Source organism: Colletes latitarsis, chromosome 14 (assembly GCF_051014445.1).
Source record: "Colletes latitarsis isolate SP2378_abdomen chromosome 14, iyColLati1, whole genome shotgun sequence".
Classification (NCBI taxonomy): Eukaryota; Metazoa; Arthropoda; class Insecta; order Hymenoptera; family Colletidae; genus Colletes; species Colletes latitarsis.
The window spans coordinates 29,219,920-29,237,247 of NC_135147.1; the positions used below are offsets into that span (position 1 = coordinate 29,219,920).

Here is a 17,328-nt window from a genome sequence, read left to right on the forward strand (position 1 = left end):
CTGAGGAAAGAAACCAAGCTCGAAAAAGACGTCTAGGTTAGGTCTGGGTCAAGTATCGACAGTGTCGCGATAGTGTATCGCTTCGATCATCGAATCCACGATCGATCTGTCGAATCGAATGTCTAGGGGTGCGAGTTTCTTTGAGGAATACTTTTGTATTTGGTAGCTATTGGTAGACTCTATATTGACGTGAAAAATAAAAATTGAATAACGTTGAATATGATTTGATTAGAAATTAGCAGAATAATAGTGGTATACGCGGAGCACCCCTAAAAATCTCGGGGCTCTCCGGATAATCGGTGGTCGAAAACGGACCGTGGCAATTTTAGGGTTAAAGCGGCGACGGGGGAAGGAGGGGGTGAGGGAGTCGAGGGGGCAGAAGAGGACGAGGCTGGCGTGAATGTTTTGCCTCGGAGGCCAAACATTAATACCGTGTCGGGCCCCCCGCTGCTCGACCACTAAAACGCGGGGACACCCGCCGATCTTATCTACGTCTTCTCCTCGGTCCTTGTCGACTCGGTATGCATTCATCCCGCCAGCGCCACGAGTGTGAGTAATGCTTTTATTTATCAAGCCGTCCTTTGTTAATGAATTGAACTCGGCTCGCGGTCGAAGGTGGCCCCCCCTTCGATCCCCTCCCCCGCCCCCGTCGGTGGAAACAACCTCTCCCAGTCCCTGAGAACCGTTTCTTTATACGCGCGCGCGCCACGCGGAATCGGATATCCTTTTCGTCGAGTTCGATCTCGTTAAAGCCTCGCGAATTCCCTCCTTTGGGCAACGTTCACGCCCACCTCGCGAACGGATGGGGTCGGGGGTGGAAAGAAGGGAGGACCAAGGGAAGGGGATGGTCTCCATTTTGGACTTTGACCCTCTAGTGTATGATAAATTTTCAATATTAAGAAGGCTAGGTCTGCGACAGAGGTGGACAATTTTCAAGCCATGACTTTGTGGATCTTCGAAAGGCGGAGTTCGGGGTCCACTTTGACCCAAATCTTAATTCGTTCATACCCCCTGTACGAGGGATCGAAATATCTGCATTGTTATATTTGTAAATTGAACTTGACCTGTTTCTACACTACTATTACCGTTAGTCTCTTATTTGGAGCAACAATTTGGCAAAAAATCGAATCACTCCTTTCGTTTTGACTAGCCTACAGCCTGGCAAAGGGGTTTCGAGGGAAGCTGTAAAGAGGGGATTGTTTCGAGGGGATGGTAAGTTGACGGGTGAAGGGAGCGACGAGCAGCATCACGACGCAGATCTAATTACTAACGCGCGACTAAGCGTACACTGTGGGGGCGTTGGAACCCCTTCGGGATAGTCAGGGGCACCGAGGAGGAGCGTGGATGTTGCCGTCGCGGCGGGCAATTAGGCGTGCGTCCGCCGCGTCGCTCCTCCACCCTCCACCGCCGACACCTTACCAGCTACATCCCCCTTCTTCGAGCCCCTCTTACGCCCCATCTAATTTACCCGTCAAGGGTCGTCACTCGCCTCGCGAAAAACTTGGAGATTTTATCCTCCGAGTCTATTACAGGACTCGTTCAATAAGACAAACGACCGGCGTCGAAACACCCTTTGCTCGATAAGCGTTATTATTTTCGATACAATTCACCCCCCGTTCCATCGATCTATCAGGCCTTTTAACCCTTTGCACTCGTATTTATATGTGAGAAAGCTGCCCAATCGACTCGGAGTATTTTTCAAATTTAATCTGCATCTCTCTCCCTCTTGAACAGTGAAAATCTATAGAGTGTTCGGCCATCACTGGGAAAAATTTTAATGGGGGATTCTAGAAGCCAAAATAAGACGAAAATCAAGAATACCAATTTGTTGATGAAGGCTTCGTTAAACACTTATTAACGTTTAAAGTTCCGACTGTACTGAATTTTTTTCTCGATAATGGATAGGATTTTGATGGTATGTCTATTCACCAAAAATGATTGCAATTGACCCTCCTAGCTAAATATAATTTTTTTAAAACGATTTGAAATTTTTTAATTTCGTCCAAAAATTTCACACCTTCTCGAATTTTTTTCTCGAAACTAGGTAGGAATTCGGGGGTAGGTCTATTCACCAAAAATTACTGTAATTGACCCCTGCAACCGAAAATAATTTTTTTAGAACGATTTGAAATTTTTTTTTTTCGTCGAAAAATTTAGGCACCTACTTGTCGATTTTTCTTAAAAATTCGTTTTTCATTTTTAGTAATTTTGTTTGACGCCCTACAGAAAAGTTGTCTAATACTTCTTTGTAGGTACCCATGAGCTCTACTTCAGAAAAAAGTTTCATTGAAATATATTCACTATTATAGGACTTATGGCTGTTTGAAAATTGGACCATTTTTATGGGGTTTTTCTCATTTTGCGTGGTCAAGGACCAACTTTTTGAATATTTTTGCAATTTGTACATATTCTCCATCAAAATACGCGTAGTTTGCTTTTTTAAACATTAAAATTGTCCAATCCGTTCAGAAGTTATGACGTTTTAAAGTTTCGCATGAAAAATCGGGCATACATTTCAGGCCTCAGATTATATTTTCGGTAAGGAATTTTTTTCTCGAAACTGAGTAGGATTTCGGGGGTATGTGTAATGACCAAAAATGATTGTAATCGATTCTTGCAACCGAAAATAATTTTTTTAGAATGATTTGAAAAATTTTTTTTGCCAAAAAATTTCACACCTTCTCGAATTTTTTTCTCGAAAGTGGGTAAGATTTCGGGGGTATGTTTATTGACCAAAAATGATTGTAATCGACTCTTGCAACCAAAATAATTTTTTCAGAATGATTTGAAAAATTTTTTTTGCCAAAAAATTTCACACTTTCTCGAATTTTTTTCTCGAAAGTGGGTAAGATTTCGGGGGTATGTCTATTGACCAAAAATGATTATAATTGACTCTTGCAACCGAAAATAATTTTTCCAGAACGATTTGAAATTTTTGAATTTAATTGTTAATAACTTTTTAACGAATCCTCCATCAAGAAATTGGTATTCTTGATTTTCGTCTTATTTTGGCCTCTAGAATTCTCTATTAAAATTTTTCCCAGTGGTGTCCGAACACCCTGTATAACATAAATTTTGATTTTGACATTTTGAAAGATTTACAAACACGTTGAGTGCGGATATCCATCGTAAAGATTTCAAAATTATATGCAAGACTCGACTGAAAATGTTTCCAGCTCAAGGTGCGATACATTTCGGTCCGTCTCAAGGACCTCCAGAAAGTGGCATAAGCACGGTCGATTTCCACACGCGTCCCGACTAATTGACCGATGCTCGATATAGCAATTTAACCGACAACCTGCCACCGCGTTTCCATTTTCGTACCGTTTTAATTCTTGCCTTGTAATTTCTCCGTTCCGAGATCGAACATTCAATTTCAACGTCCCGACAACGGGTCTGAGTTAGGTATAGATTTTAAACTGCAAATTATCGGTTTTTCAACGTCATCTTCTGCCAGATGGTTCCCAAATTTATTATTAATTTGTAGTTTATTCGTGTATGAGAAATATTTTTGGGAACCATCTGGCAGAAGATGTTGAAAAACCCGATAATTTGGAGTCGAGCAAATTTTATTCGCGTACGAGGAATACTTTTGGGAACCATCTGGCAGAAGGCGACGTTGAAAAACCGATAATTTGTAGCATAAAATTCTTTCCCCCATGCGTTCACCTCGTTTGATTTATTGGAATTCGATTCCCGCGGAAAGCAGGGAAACGAATTAGCCGGAAAAGTCGAGAACTCGTTGCACCTGAGATTTAAAGCCCCGCTAGATTTCGAACGATCGATTTCCTCGTAGGAACGTATCGAGTCCACGGGATTGAAATTCGATAAGAGCTCCCAATCGCGCGATTGCCAATTAATTACCCAAACACCCGTCGCGCGTACCACCTAGAAACGATTCGAATCGACCGTCAATCGTAATGGCGAACGGTGTGTGCTCGAGGATGGCTTACCTTCCGGTCTTCGTGATGATCATCTCGGTGCCCAGCTCGTTGAATTTATCCCACAAGTCTTTCGTCTCGAGATGACACACCACGTGCCTCAGTTCCTCGCAGTTGGACCGCTCCTGGAGCAGGGGATTCACGGGGGAGGCGGCCTTGCCGCTCGTACTTCCGGTGTCGTCCGTCTCCGGGTCGTCTTCCGCTACGATCGATTCCTGGATCGGCGGAGCACCGCGGACGACGCCAGAGACGCTCGGTTCCCTCTCTGAAACCCACAGAAAACGACCACGAATTGCATTTAAGCTTTGCACAAACACGCAGACAGAGGTCAGAGGTCTCGAACAAGCGTAGATGCTACTTTTCGTAATTTAAATTCATGGATCTTGTTCGAATTTATCTATTTTTAACGTTCCAACTTAGGAGGATTAATTGTTTTGGTTTCATGGCGACAGAGTCTTGTCACCCATATATGGAGGTTTTGGAAAAAATGAGTTAATGTTCGGGCTCTTCTGTGTCGATCAACACCGGAAGAACCTAGTTTCGATTACTCTTGACGAAATTATCGTGGCTACGGGGGTCGAAGGAAACGACTCGTCCGTCGACGAAAAACGAGCTCCATCGTTTCTCTCGCAGCCGTGTCGTTGGCAGTTGGCACCAAAATAGTACGTCGACGGAGTCAACGAGGTTTCCTCGCGTCGAAAGATGGGCAATATTCGTCAACTTTTTTTATTTAGAGACAACTACGCGACGTATCTAGCCAACAACGTTTACGATTCGTATCAGAGTTCGTAATCTCCCGCCAAAACCGGCGCCATATTGGGATACGCATCGTCGACCTTTTTACGACTGTTTCGTGCCCGACTCCGTTCGAGAATCGCTGGTTCGGAGCAATTGAACGTCGAACGGGGCAAAAACGCGGTTCCTTTTTGTCTGAATTTCGTAATTCGAAGAGGTCGTTCGAGAAATGCGATCGGGCGGAAGACGGAGTCGAGCACGAGAGAGGAAAGAGGCAATTTAGCGGACGTTTCAGAGCGAGAAAAAAAATAGCGTTTTGTTGTTTCTTGCGAACGGGAGGGGGTTAGAGGGGAATAATAGCCGATAAATCGATGTAGCGACGGTAATTAATTGTTGCATCGCAGTTATCCGGGCGAGAGGAAACCTCGTGTTGCGTGCGGATAATCTGGCGAGTATCTCGGTGTATTGAAAGGTTTCCAACTGGAAGCGGTTAGTTTCAACGTAAATACAGACTCGAACCGGCCGCGGGAGTCCCCGGGGATGTTTTACGACTAAAACCACCGCCGCGAAAGAAAATTGCCGTTATCGTAAGTGGTAATTCGTAGCTAATGTTCTGCGACGCACGGTTCTTGCGAGAACGTTGCAACGGCAATACAATGAAATCGATTCTTTCGCTAATTACCGGCCGATCCCAACGCTCGAGTTGCGTAATCGCAATCACGCTAGATCCGCGTATCGATCTTCGATCGAAACACGACGCTCCCCGAAACGCATCGTCGTAAAACTAAAATAATTTTGCGTTAAATAAAAGCTATCGTTAGTCGTTTATTGGAATCATCCTCGTCGCAATTGGTCGAGGGAACCGATCGAAGTTTAATTTCGCGACGATACTGTCAAATTATTAAAAATTTCGAGTTCGAGGGAAGGAAGAGACTCCGAGGATCGGCTAAAATGGCGGCCATAGCCGCAAGACGGATCGTAATCTACGGCGTTTACGAAACGCTCGTGTAATTAATCGATGCCGCGCGATTTTCAAGGATCGTTTGCTGCGTGTTTTGCACGGTGCCGACGCTACGAACGTAATCAAACGAGAGCGACTAAATAGTCCTCCGTCTTTCTCTATCGTAGGATAATAACGCCGTCGCGGCATCGTTGGCTGGAGGAGGGTAATTATCCACTTACGTACGGAGGTTGTTTTAGCTCTGCCTTCTCGCTATTATTATTTATTTCACTTAACCGTGGTGTCGTTTAATAAAACGACCTGGACATCGCGGAGACCTTTGTTGCATTTTCTAACTGCTGGGAGAGAATCCAATCCTGAAAAATTAAAACTGTCGAAGCACTGATTTTGGTTTTTGAAACATTGCTAGAGCATCCCCTGCTCTTTCGTAATGTATTTTACAACCATAGATGGATAGGATCATCATTTGGATAGGATGAAATTTTCGATTATATAGTTTCGAATGGTGTAAAATGAAAAGTTTGGTCTCCCAGAATATTGTACGGTTCTCAACTGGTAGTGAACGTGTTAAGGCGATACGTGTAATTCGCCAATTAGGGTGGTAAACGTTGGCAAATATACGGAATCGTTTACGCAACCCGTAAGTTAAGTAACTCGTCGCCCCATCGGTTATCTGCAACGATCGCCGACCGGCGCGATGAAAATTAAAGGCGGTTATCTGTGGTCGACAGTTTCGTAGGTAGAAATTGCTTGACGATTGCCAAGCGACAGCGACGCCGTGAAATCTTAATTATAACTGTCGCCTAAGATAAATAGAGAACATTTTATTCGCCATCGCGTGGACAGCTCGCTCTGGCGACTTCCAGTTTATTACTTTGCACCGTAGGCCCCGAAAGGACCAACGAAAAATAACCGATCGTCTCGGAGTTTCCACAGAGAACAAAGAAACGATTAATATCTAGCCATCAACGGGCCAAATTGATAGCCGGCACCTGACATATTCAACGGCTCGTCACTTCCTAACCGCCCATTACCAATTTTATTACGGTTTCCAAACGGCCACGACGCCACTCATCAGATTAACCCTTTCGTTTCCACTTTCGAATTCGAAAATATCGACTCTCGTCACTTGGAACGAAAATTTCTAATTATCCCGAGTACGTTCAGAGCGGAATATTCACGAGCCGCGGACCAAGAAGTACCGAGAAGATCGGTTCCGCGTTTAGGTGTCTGGGCGCGTTTGGGACGTTAAACGATTCGCTGATCGATCGTTAGCCGCGTTCCGGGGAACGTTAAACCGGGAACGAGTTTCACTCGACTAATTGCCAATGGAAACGAAACGATTTCTTTCGGACGCTCGCGCGATTAGCTTCGGTGAACCGTGGCGGCAGGTGCGCCGTTGCCCGATAACTCGAAATTATCGCGAATAAATTAATAATAAACGCCGGCCGCTTTAGCGGTCGCTTTCGCGCGAGATTCTCGGCGTCGATACCTCCGCGGCCTGAAACGTGTATTTAAAAATTACTTTCGCTCGTTAAAACGATTCTCCTCGCTCGCGTTCCTCCCTTTTTCGACTCCTTCGGCACCAAGCGATCGTGGAACAACGATATTTCCCGTGGAATCGAACGAAAATCAACCCACGTCGGTCGATAGGTCAACACTTTACCGACAGGCTGAATGTTACCTGTCGGTAAGTGTCGAGAGGCGAACAGTCGGTAAGTCGATCGGTTACCAGGGTCGATAAAGTAGTAGGAACTGTTTTATCGATCCGATTCTAGCGCGTATCGAGACTGTTTGGCGCAGCACAGTTAAGTTGAGGGTTGAAAGGGGAGGCAGAGAGGGCCGGAGGGAATTTTGGCGTAGGCAGTAGCGGCTAATTGGCCGGTCAGGAGAGGTTAGCGCGATCTGTGTGGTCTGTCATCCGCGTATTTTTATTCGACACGGCGAACGGCGGTGTTAAACGACTGACGAAACGGATGACGAGTAGGAGGAACGGTCCGTGGCCGCGAGTTTGCTCCGACTTTCGACCAACTTTACGACCGGCCCCGTCAAGTGAGTTACGGTCGCGAGTGCGCGTCGCCCGGATCAAAGACGCGAACCGGGACAGATTGAAACGCGTCCCGCAGCTAACGTCCACCCGCGATCTACGACAACGATCCAGCCAACCTCTTATTCCTACGTTTGCGCTCCTCCGACCAGTCTACGCGATCTCGTCGCGAATTTTCCGCGATATTTACGCGAATCGTCGTCGCTCCTTTGGGCGATCCTCTTCCTCGTGGATCGTATTTTTAACGGCGATCGAAAGGATAAAAGTGCAGCCGGAAGTCTCGCTACCACAGAGACAACTTTATGACCGAGAAATACATTCGCGAAACGAGTTACGAGCCTCGTGGCGAGTCGCAAACGCGAGTAAGCCATGCCCGATGACCAACCGTTCTTTCGAGGATTCCTCCAACGTGATCTCGATCGACCATAATCGATAATCTTGCCGCGTGTTTCAAGCGATAAACGAACAGTGTTGAAAAGTAAGGTCATTGGGTTCGCTAAAATTGCACGAGTTTGAAACAAAATCAACGATTTACACGATCGAAGAAAGTATCAAATTTTAAGTTCGAAGCGTCGTGTGGAAAGGAAACTTCGGATATTTTCGATTCTGCATCGTGATTATTCTTTCTCCCCTCCCCCCCCCCAGACTACGTGTAGATCTGTGTACGGGATAATGACTTCGCATTGTATCTAGATCGATTTCTGCTTTCGCGTTGCTCGATAAATCGCCTCTGATCGTGTTTTAATACCCCCGGCTTCCAATTTTGATTACAGCCGTTGCACATATTAACCGGGCTTATCGTTTCTTTCTTGTGTCGATTAATCCTCGAGATTGTCGAAGCGATTGAATTTGGGACGATATTACGCGTACGAGCAATTACTTTTATTTGTTTTATACGAAATTTCTTTTCTGAAATAAAATTCACAGCCTTTCCTTTCGTTCGACGACTCTCGAAATGTACAATTGAATGCAAGGAGTTGAATAAAAGAAATTGATCAAGCGATATTTCCACGTTTTAAGAGCCACGCGTGAAGAGACATTATGTTTTGAACAGAGCGGGAACCTGCTGAAATTTCGAACCCGTTTCGACGATTAAACTGGAGCAACAAACGGTGCCTCGACGTCCGATTTAAAGAAAAATTTATGTAGATCGCCCGTAAGCCAACCGGCCACGCCAGGCGTTAAGACGTTATCTGATTACTGCAAAGACATTGCGGTCGATCGATCAATCTGTCGACGAGTAATTAAAAGAGGCAACTTGTTTGTTCGCGATACGTAAATTAATCCGACCGTGGCATGTTTACTCTGAATTTCTCTCGATATAGATTCCCACGCGTTCACCTTGCCAAACGAAATACACTTCGTGTCCACTTGAAAAATCATTTCTATTACTCAGCCACGCTCAGAAATATTTTATCTAAATTTACGTGAAAATAATAAACGAGGGGCTTTTATTAAATCAACGTTTATTTCGGAGAAGCAAATCAATGAACTCTGATGCAATTTTATCGTTTTGGCGATGAAATCCACGCGAAACGCGAAAAGAACGATACGCATCGAGGATGGATAAGTAAAATATATCGATTCGATCCCCTCGACTGGAACTATCGAACGTCAGTCGATTCGATATATCGAGAGGCGCGAACGACTTGTCGTTCGAGCGTGGCAAGAAGCTCGTCGACGGAATTTCGGACGACGCCTTCCAGCGACGTCTCTTCCGGGCGTCGTCGTTCCATCGAACGTTACGCTCTCGAAATCGCGGCTGTAAAAGGAACGTACGCGCGTAAAACCCGTTTGAAATCGGTGGCGTTCCGCTTGTTCGAGGAGCAACGCGCCCGCGAGTCACCGGCGCGATGCAGACCGGAAAAGACATCGCCGTAATTTTTCTGTCGTTTCTAAAGTCGTGGCTCCGACACGAACAGCGGACACCGATCGGTTTTACTCGAGTAACGGCGAACGATATAATTCCCGACTGAACGAACCATATCGCCTCGTTTCGCTGGCCGTTTACCCGTCCTCGTCCAAGCAACGGACTTTCGCGAAATTGAATTTTTTAAAGAGCTGCGTGTGATCGATTTCCATTGAAAAATCGAGAACGTTTCGTAAAGTAATAACGATACTCGAACGACCGTTGTTGCTCCAAGTTGATACGAATGATCAGTGCGGTGGGAATCCGTTACGCGCGAAAATCGAGTCGAGTGTCGGAAACTGACGATAAATTACTGCCGTTGAAACTTCCCGCGCGCGGTTCGATTAAAAAATTATCCCTGGATGCAGCGAGCGACGATAAAATTGTCAGCGGACGCGACCAAAACCGCAAATAATTCACCACCCGGACTTATCGATCGCCGCGAGGAAATCGGCTCGCTCGAAGAAGCTGCAAACGTTCGACAATCTACGTCAAACCTTCGCGATGATCCGTATCGTGTGTCCAGAATATTCGAACAGTGCGTAAAACCACGTGTTCCAAACACATTGGCAAGAGTGAAGCCGATTTAACTAGCAAACCAACGTTTGACACACCGGAAAGTTTGCACAAAAATCGTCAAACTAGAATCAACGATGGCTATTTGGTAATACACTGTTAAATAGGTGTGTACCGGTTTGTTTAGATGTATTTTGACCCTAGCGGAGGATAAGACAAACTGGAAAATACACGGTTTCGTTCGAAGAATGTAAGTTCGAGTCGCCAAATCGACCGTAGCGTGCAACTACGAGCCCCGTCTGTTTTTTCTTCGAGTTCTGACGGAGGGAAGCGAATAAAAGATCGATTTATAGAGTCTTTTGACCGAGGGAAGTTTGAGTTACGCGGGTCCAGCTGTGTTTGTTGAATTGCTCGGTCGTGTCGGACGGCGAGAGTCGCGCGTCGGACGTGTCAACGATCGTTTAAGCGGCGAACTGGTCCAGGTGGGCGCCCACGAAATTGTATGTGGGTCGACGTCGTCGAGTCGCGACAAAAGGTGACGCGGGAACACGCCCGCTCTAAACGCGTTGCTCTCGAGCTCCGCGTTCCTGGTTACGCGCCGCTAATCCTCTCGGCGCTATCTTTCGCACCATGATCGATATTCTGCCCCTCAGAGACCCTAAAAAATTCGAATGATCCGTAACTGGTACGTCGATACGCGCAACGATACGCTATCAACCCCTCATTTCATAATTATCATACACGAGTATTGCAGTGAAAGGAAACATTAAGTTGGGGTCCTAGATTTTGACGAGATTTCGAGAAGATTCAGTGCACATACTGAGGGGGCAAACGTTCAAAGGATTCAGAATCATTTGCATTCGAAAACTGTTGTCTGCAAGAGGGTACAAAGTATGCGTTTGACGGACCACGGTTGTGGTAGCTTGGTGGCAACGTTTAATGGATTCTCTTCGTAAATTACCACGCTACTATTACTACTACAGCTCTTAACGACCTGCTCCAAAGTCTACAGTGTAATTCAGACTCCGAGTTACATTTTAGGATCACCCGTATAAACAGTTATTTATCCTTCCTTCGGTGTTAAAAATTTTTATCCGGACAAGAATCTCGCCAATCTACGGAATGCTGCTCCGTGGTCTGCGCAGAATGTTTACAGACCGATTACGGAACGTTGCGGCTCATGTGCACGCACCGAAAACTACCGTTACGCCGGCGTTGAGCTAGTAAACTGTATTTAGAAATTTCTAACTTTATAGTTAGTTTCCTAAACTAACTTAATTGTTAATATTAATTTTCCCAAAACGATACCAACGCGTATATCAGATGTAAGAGTTCCTCGCGTTTTCTCGGTTTGAATTTGCCGCGCTGCGGTGCGATAGTATCGACCTTTCCGCGACTTTTCCGCGACTTTTCCGTGATCCGGTCGATTCTCGCCGGGGTCGCGACGGCGGGAGAAATAAATCTGCGAGTCGATTGAACGATCAACGTTCCAGAAGGCGAGACGATAAGGGTCGTTACGGTTTCCGGTTGTTTTGAGGCGTTCCCCGTAGGTCGGGCCTCCTCCATCTGGCACCGAGTTAATCGATCCCGAGCCGATTCCGACCGGTCGTAACTTCTGGCTCGGTCGACGCGGCGTGTCGTGGCTCCCCGCTTAACTAAGTCATTGGCTATTTATTACGGTTGACACTCCGACGAAACCCTACACGCCGGCGTGAAATTTTTTTCGTCGTCGGTGGCCTCGTAGAAACGGGCTACCGTACGTCCGAACGCCTCGAAAGGATCGTGATTTTAATCGGGAGAAATTCGCGGGAAGGAGGACCACGCCCGCCGCGCCCGAACCTCTCCACCCGCTTAACTGTAACGTACGAAAAACTACTTGGATTTAACGAAGAGGACGGTCCAAATTGAAAGACTGATCGCTCGACTTGCACCGAACGTCTCGACCCGCTTAACTGTAACGTTCGTCGACGCGCCCGAAAATCGTTGCATCGATGACGAATTAGAAGATGGCCCAATTCTGATCGTTTAATTTGCACCGAACGACTCGTTCAATTAAATAAATTGCCGCCAAATTCCTTGACAGAGAAGTTTCCCTGACTTCGAAGATAATTTCTGTTCGTGAAAACCGTTAAATAAAATTTAGATACAGACGATTCGACTCGCTATTTTCGAGTTTCGAATGATTTGCTGAGGAAATGTCAAGGGAAAAGTATAGTCGATGCGTTTACACACAAGAAAAGAAACAGCGGAAGGAAACGACGTATGTGTTCTCTTATTAAGAATAACAAACGTAAAGCAGTGTTTGTTGCCGTAGTGGAGCTATTAAAAGATAAAAAAATTCCCGTACTGTAAAGTCGAAATGAATTTCCAACAATTTGCCTTTGCCATTACAATTATCATTTGATCCGTTCAAACACATCGGGACACGTTTTGTCCGCCACCGTGCGCGGTTCATCGAATCGAAGAGTAGTTTATACATAGGATAAAGTCATTTTTAGATACGGAGATAATTTCCCAGCCATCTGCTCGAAAACCGTCCCGCCCTGTTCGACGTGCTCCAAAATGTCCGCCCGCGAAGAGTCGGTGTTTAGCTCGTGGACTCCAATATGGAGGTCCCTGTACTGGAATTACAATTTTTAGACTCGATTGTCACCGGCTGTATATTTGTAAACACGCGAACGGGGGCGTTCCTAGAACAGTCGCCATCTTAAATTCGCCAACCCACAATTGTTTCGTTCGTTCCTATCTGTTACAGTAAGATATATCCCGTGCAAAGGGTGAATTCAAGGATGATTCTATAATTTTGATCGTTCAAAAAAATCGACGACAACCCCGAGAATCAAAGAGTAGAATATTTCCAGAAGACTGTTTAATTTCAGTCAACTTTTCGACGCCTTCAGCTTTAACTTTATCAGCGATTTATTTAACAATTTCGATCGCGGAGGCTGCCGGGGTTTTCGGGTGTCGCGGTGGGGGTGTGCTCGAGAGGGTCGGAGGAGGAGGAGAAGCGCGTGTCCAACACACGTGCACGCACACGAGAGTCCTGTTCGGTCGATTCATCGCGCCGTTTACCCAAGTTTATTTGGGAACGACTGGTCCGTTTCCGTGGGTGAATTGCACCGCGGCCAACCGTAAATTTCGTCCGCGTAGAATCTTCGTGGGCGATTATTCGCCGCGGGCGTCCAAGATACGCGATGATGAAACCAAACACCGAGTCTCGTTCAGGACGGACGTCTGGCTGGGCCAAAGCAGCCACGGTCGTTTCCAGAATTCCGATGAGACACCTCACCTGGGCCGCGTCCCCGCGACAACCGACCGTTTCTCGCCCCGAGGAATTAACGCCACGAGAGTCCTCGGGGGACGTTCATTCAGAACGTTGCCCGCTAAATAATTCATTAACAACAGGATCCACTCCTATTCTTTTCCGTTCTTTTTCTCTTCCTCGCGATTAAAGCTACCCGGTACTTTACCTTCTAATTGCTACCTCCGCGAGATGCTCGTTTATTTATTTACGCGCACGATTTTCGTCGCTGATGCAGCGTCGACTGCATCGAGGACAACGAAATAGCGTCTCCGGACGAATATCTTTTTTGCTGGAAAGCGGCAGGCCGTTACACGAGGGGGGCTCCGAAGAAACACGATCTCGTTTCACGGACTGACCGAAAAAACCACGTCCCGGTGACGGTCGTCTCGATAACGAGCCACGGCGACGGAACCTTTACGGCCGCGCGTCGCTTCCGTGTCGATCGCGACCATCAGACATGACCCAGACCTAACCTAGCCCGACTCTATCGCGTTTTCTAAAAGATTTATTGCTGGCTGAAGGGCTGAATAGATCCGTAAGTTATGCATCTTCATGGGCGGCCGCTGCACGATGACGCCTCGCAGTCATTGACTGTCGGGTGATGTTGTTTAAAGTGCAAGGCTGGCGAGTGTTCGATGTAGAACTAATAAAGAGTGTGTTTCTGGGGCAGAGGGTGCACGATTACGGATTAACACGTGTTCGATACTCTAGACTCGCAAGGAAATATCTGGTATCCAGCCTGATTGGCACGTGTGCGAAAATGGCGTATCGCGGACGAACCAAATCGTTCTAGAAATTAAGAAGAGGCTTTGGCCTATAACACCCTCAAGCCGAGGGCGAATGGCAGAGTTGATCCAGTCCATTAATTTCTTACATTTGACCACAGGCAAATTCGTTCAACTCAGACCTATTTACAGGCGACGGTCCTAGCCTTAAGTTGACCCCCCAGCGCTTGTCGAAAGTTCAATTATCCCAGTTAGTCAATTTGAAGGTTAGGTCGGTTATGGTGGTAGCTACCTGTTCCCAGTACTGGTGGCCCGATAAAAAGGGTACCGCCGACGCGCAGTCGCGATGAGGGTACAGGGCGAATCGTTGAAAATTGTATTGGATTTAAGCACTCACCGTGTTGATGCAGCTTCCCGCCGCCGACGGCCTGTTGCTGCAACTGTCGATGATGGTGCGGCTGCTGTAGCTGTTGTTGGGTCTGTTGTTGTTGGGACGCCGGCGTCTGGGACTGCTGCTGCTGCTGCTGCTGCTGCTGGCGAGAGTCCCGTGCCATGATGGCCGCGATGCTGAAATCGGTGGCGCACTGGCGGTTCGAGTTGCAATTGTTGTTCAAATTGTTCAAGAGGCTGCTGTTCGGCGAGGGGCTGGAGCTCTCCTCGGCGTCGTCGCGCGTGCAACCGGACGACAAACCGGTGGAAACCGTGGTGGCGGTGGTGCCTTCGGCCTGCATTTTTCTTCCAAGAAACAGATGTCGAGATTCCTCGTCGTCTTCCTCGCTGCCGGCTCCTCCGCCGCCGCCTCCTCCACCGCCACCGCCTCCAGCTCCTCCGCCGCCGCCGCCACCCCCAAACGAAGACAGCGTCAATCCGTTTCTCTTCCTACCGGCGAGGCCTCGCGACTCCAGCAACATCACCTCGCCCTCTGCCTCCCGTAGCTCGCGCGTCTATTATCGGGCCCTATTATCGAGAGGCACAGACCGGTGGAGAGGCGCGCGTCAATCGCGGGGGCCGGTTCGTTTCAGGAACAGTCGGTCTGCCGGTCCTCCTCGGAGGGATCCTCGACATCCCGGATGATCCGGCCAACGACCAAGTCGGGATCTCTCAGGGCGACCAACGACGACGCGGCTTGTTGACGCGCATCGCGACGACACCTCAACGATCGCGCACGAATATTCCTGACCACTTTGCCCGCGGTGCGCTCGTCGACGATAAAGAACCCGACGACACTCTCGCGACGAGGCAAGCGGCGCGCCGTCGGCGAGCGGCGTTCGATTTCGGTCGCGATATCGCCGCGTATCGGTTCCCGCGAGCGTGTAGAGCGCCCGTGTCGAGCGGAGAGCGCGGACAGAGCAAGAAACGAGAGAGCGACCGGTTGCCCGACAGACTGACCCGCGCCACCGGCGGTCGGCTCCTCGTTTCGGCCCCCACCCCCGGCGCTACGCGGCTCACGAGCTCGATCGTCCGCGTCGCGGGTCGCGGGACGCGGGAGAGGGCGCGCGCCACTCGACACGGGCCGTCGGACGTCCCGAGGAGGGGAAATCTGGGCGGGTCCCAACGGAGCCAAGCTCCGCCCCAACGATCAGCACCCGGCTCCGCCCGCAACCTCTCTCCTCCTAGGAATTCGCCCGTGAGCACCGCGACCACCTTATTACCGCTTGTCGTCCTTCTCCCGCTGCCTTGGTCCCGTCTCGTCCCGTCTCGATCGCCAACCGGCAGCCAGCTGTCTTCGTACGCGCGTACGGGCTCCGACCGTATACTTTCTCGCGTACGATTACGCCGCGCGGCGTCCCGTCGTTCGATTTGCTTTCGTTACCCGTTCTCTTTTCTCGCTTTCCTCGCTCTCGAACGTTACCGATTCCGCTACCAGGGACGTCGGCGCTAATGGTGGCGACCGTCGGCGATGGTAGTAGTACCCGGCGATGGTGGTGGTTAGCGACGATGGCGGTGGCGGCGGCGGCGACGGCGGAGGCGGCGGTGGTGGTGGTCGTCGCGGATCGTACGTGCCTCCGCCTCTTGCGGTTCCCTCTTGCTCGCGAGTAATTCTTTCTCCTCGTCCGACGGAGGCCCGGTCGCATCCGATCCTCCTCTTTTATCCCGTCCAGGTTGTTTCTTTCGCCACGGTCGGCCTCCCGGTTTCTCCTCGGGGCCTCGAGTGCCCTCTCGCGTGGTCTGCGCGCACGAGTAACCGAGAAGGGTGGTACGGCATTATGGGTTTGGTACGTGGCATTCAGCCACGGCAGCTGCCATTTTTTCTTACGAGGGGGGGCAATTGCTGACAGGGTCCGCTTTCCTCTCCCCGTAACCAACCGCGCCAACCGTCTACCCCTGTCTCTCTCTCGTACACACGATATTCCTCTTGCCATCTTATCATTTCGAAAAACTTTCTGTTTCAGTTAGAGGGCTCTCGATTAGAACTGCACATCCGGTCGCACGTTCCTTTTGCCTCCTATTATACCATTATTATTTCAAGTCTCTACGCAACGATCTATGTATTTCAACTTGAACGAGACGGTTAACGAGCCGACGAAATATAATTCGTTTCTGTGAAACCGTGAAACAAGATGGCCACTTTTTGGTAAACATTCGGGCTCTGTACTCTTCGTTCAACTATGACTATTCGCTCGAAAGGTGCGTCGCGTCAGGAGATAGTCATCGTGAGAATCTATTGCTTCTATTATTCTTATCGAGTGGGTTCCAATTGGCCATCGAGATCCCACGTTACCGCCTCCCGACTCGAATATTGTTTAATTTAGCAATTTTTGCTTTCGCGTCATACCGAACGCCCGCCATAACGATTTTCATAATTATCGTTAGGCGGCGAGGCCACCACTTATTACGTTTTTACTGCCGTTGTTATTGTTCCTTTAAAATTGTTATTTAACGTTCTTAATGGATATCGTATACGGCCAATAGGATGCATCCACCTTCGTGCAACCGCGTCTACGTATCCGTTTGTCTCGGTTGCTCTCTGGTAGCTCGCAATTTATTGTTTTATAGGTGGAGCTTTAAATGCGGGCGTCCGGTAACGCCGGTGAGTGGTTAGCCGGTCGCCGTGGCTCGTTGCTCGGTTGCTTCGTTACTTCTGCGTTGGTTCGATGGGTGGCTGGGCTGGGGTCGACCGCCACGTTGGGGTGGAAACACGAGACGCGGCGTTTCGATGCCCCGTGAGTCGCCTACGAAGCCCGGCAGC

At 48.4% G+C, this 17,328-nt stretch overlaps 1 protein-coding gene across 2 annotated transcripts in view; it reads right to left on the reverse strand.

Moving 5' to 3' along the window:
• The window catches only part of LOC143349764 (uncharacterized), a 29,334-nt gene extending 13,841 nt beyond the window's left edge, over positions 1 to 15,493 (reverse strand). For both annotated transcript variants that reach the window (XM_076781270.1, XM_076781269.1), the window contains exons 1-2: positions 14,536 to 15,493; positions 3,954 to 4,206 (exon numbers count right to left, since the gene is read on the reverse strand). In XM_076781270.1, coding sequence (XP_076637385.1) covers positions 3,954 to 4,206; positions 14,536 to 15,049 — 767 coding nt within the window. In that variant the 5' untranslated portion in view covers positions 15,050 to 15,493. The remainder of the gene's footprint in view (positions 1 to 3,953; positions 4,207 to 14,535) is intronic.
• Positions 15,494 to 17,328: the final 1,835 nt, after the last annotated feature.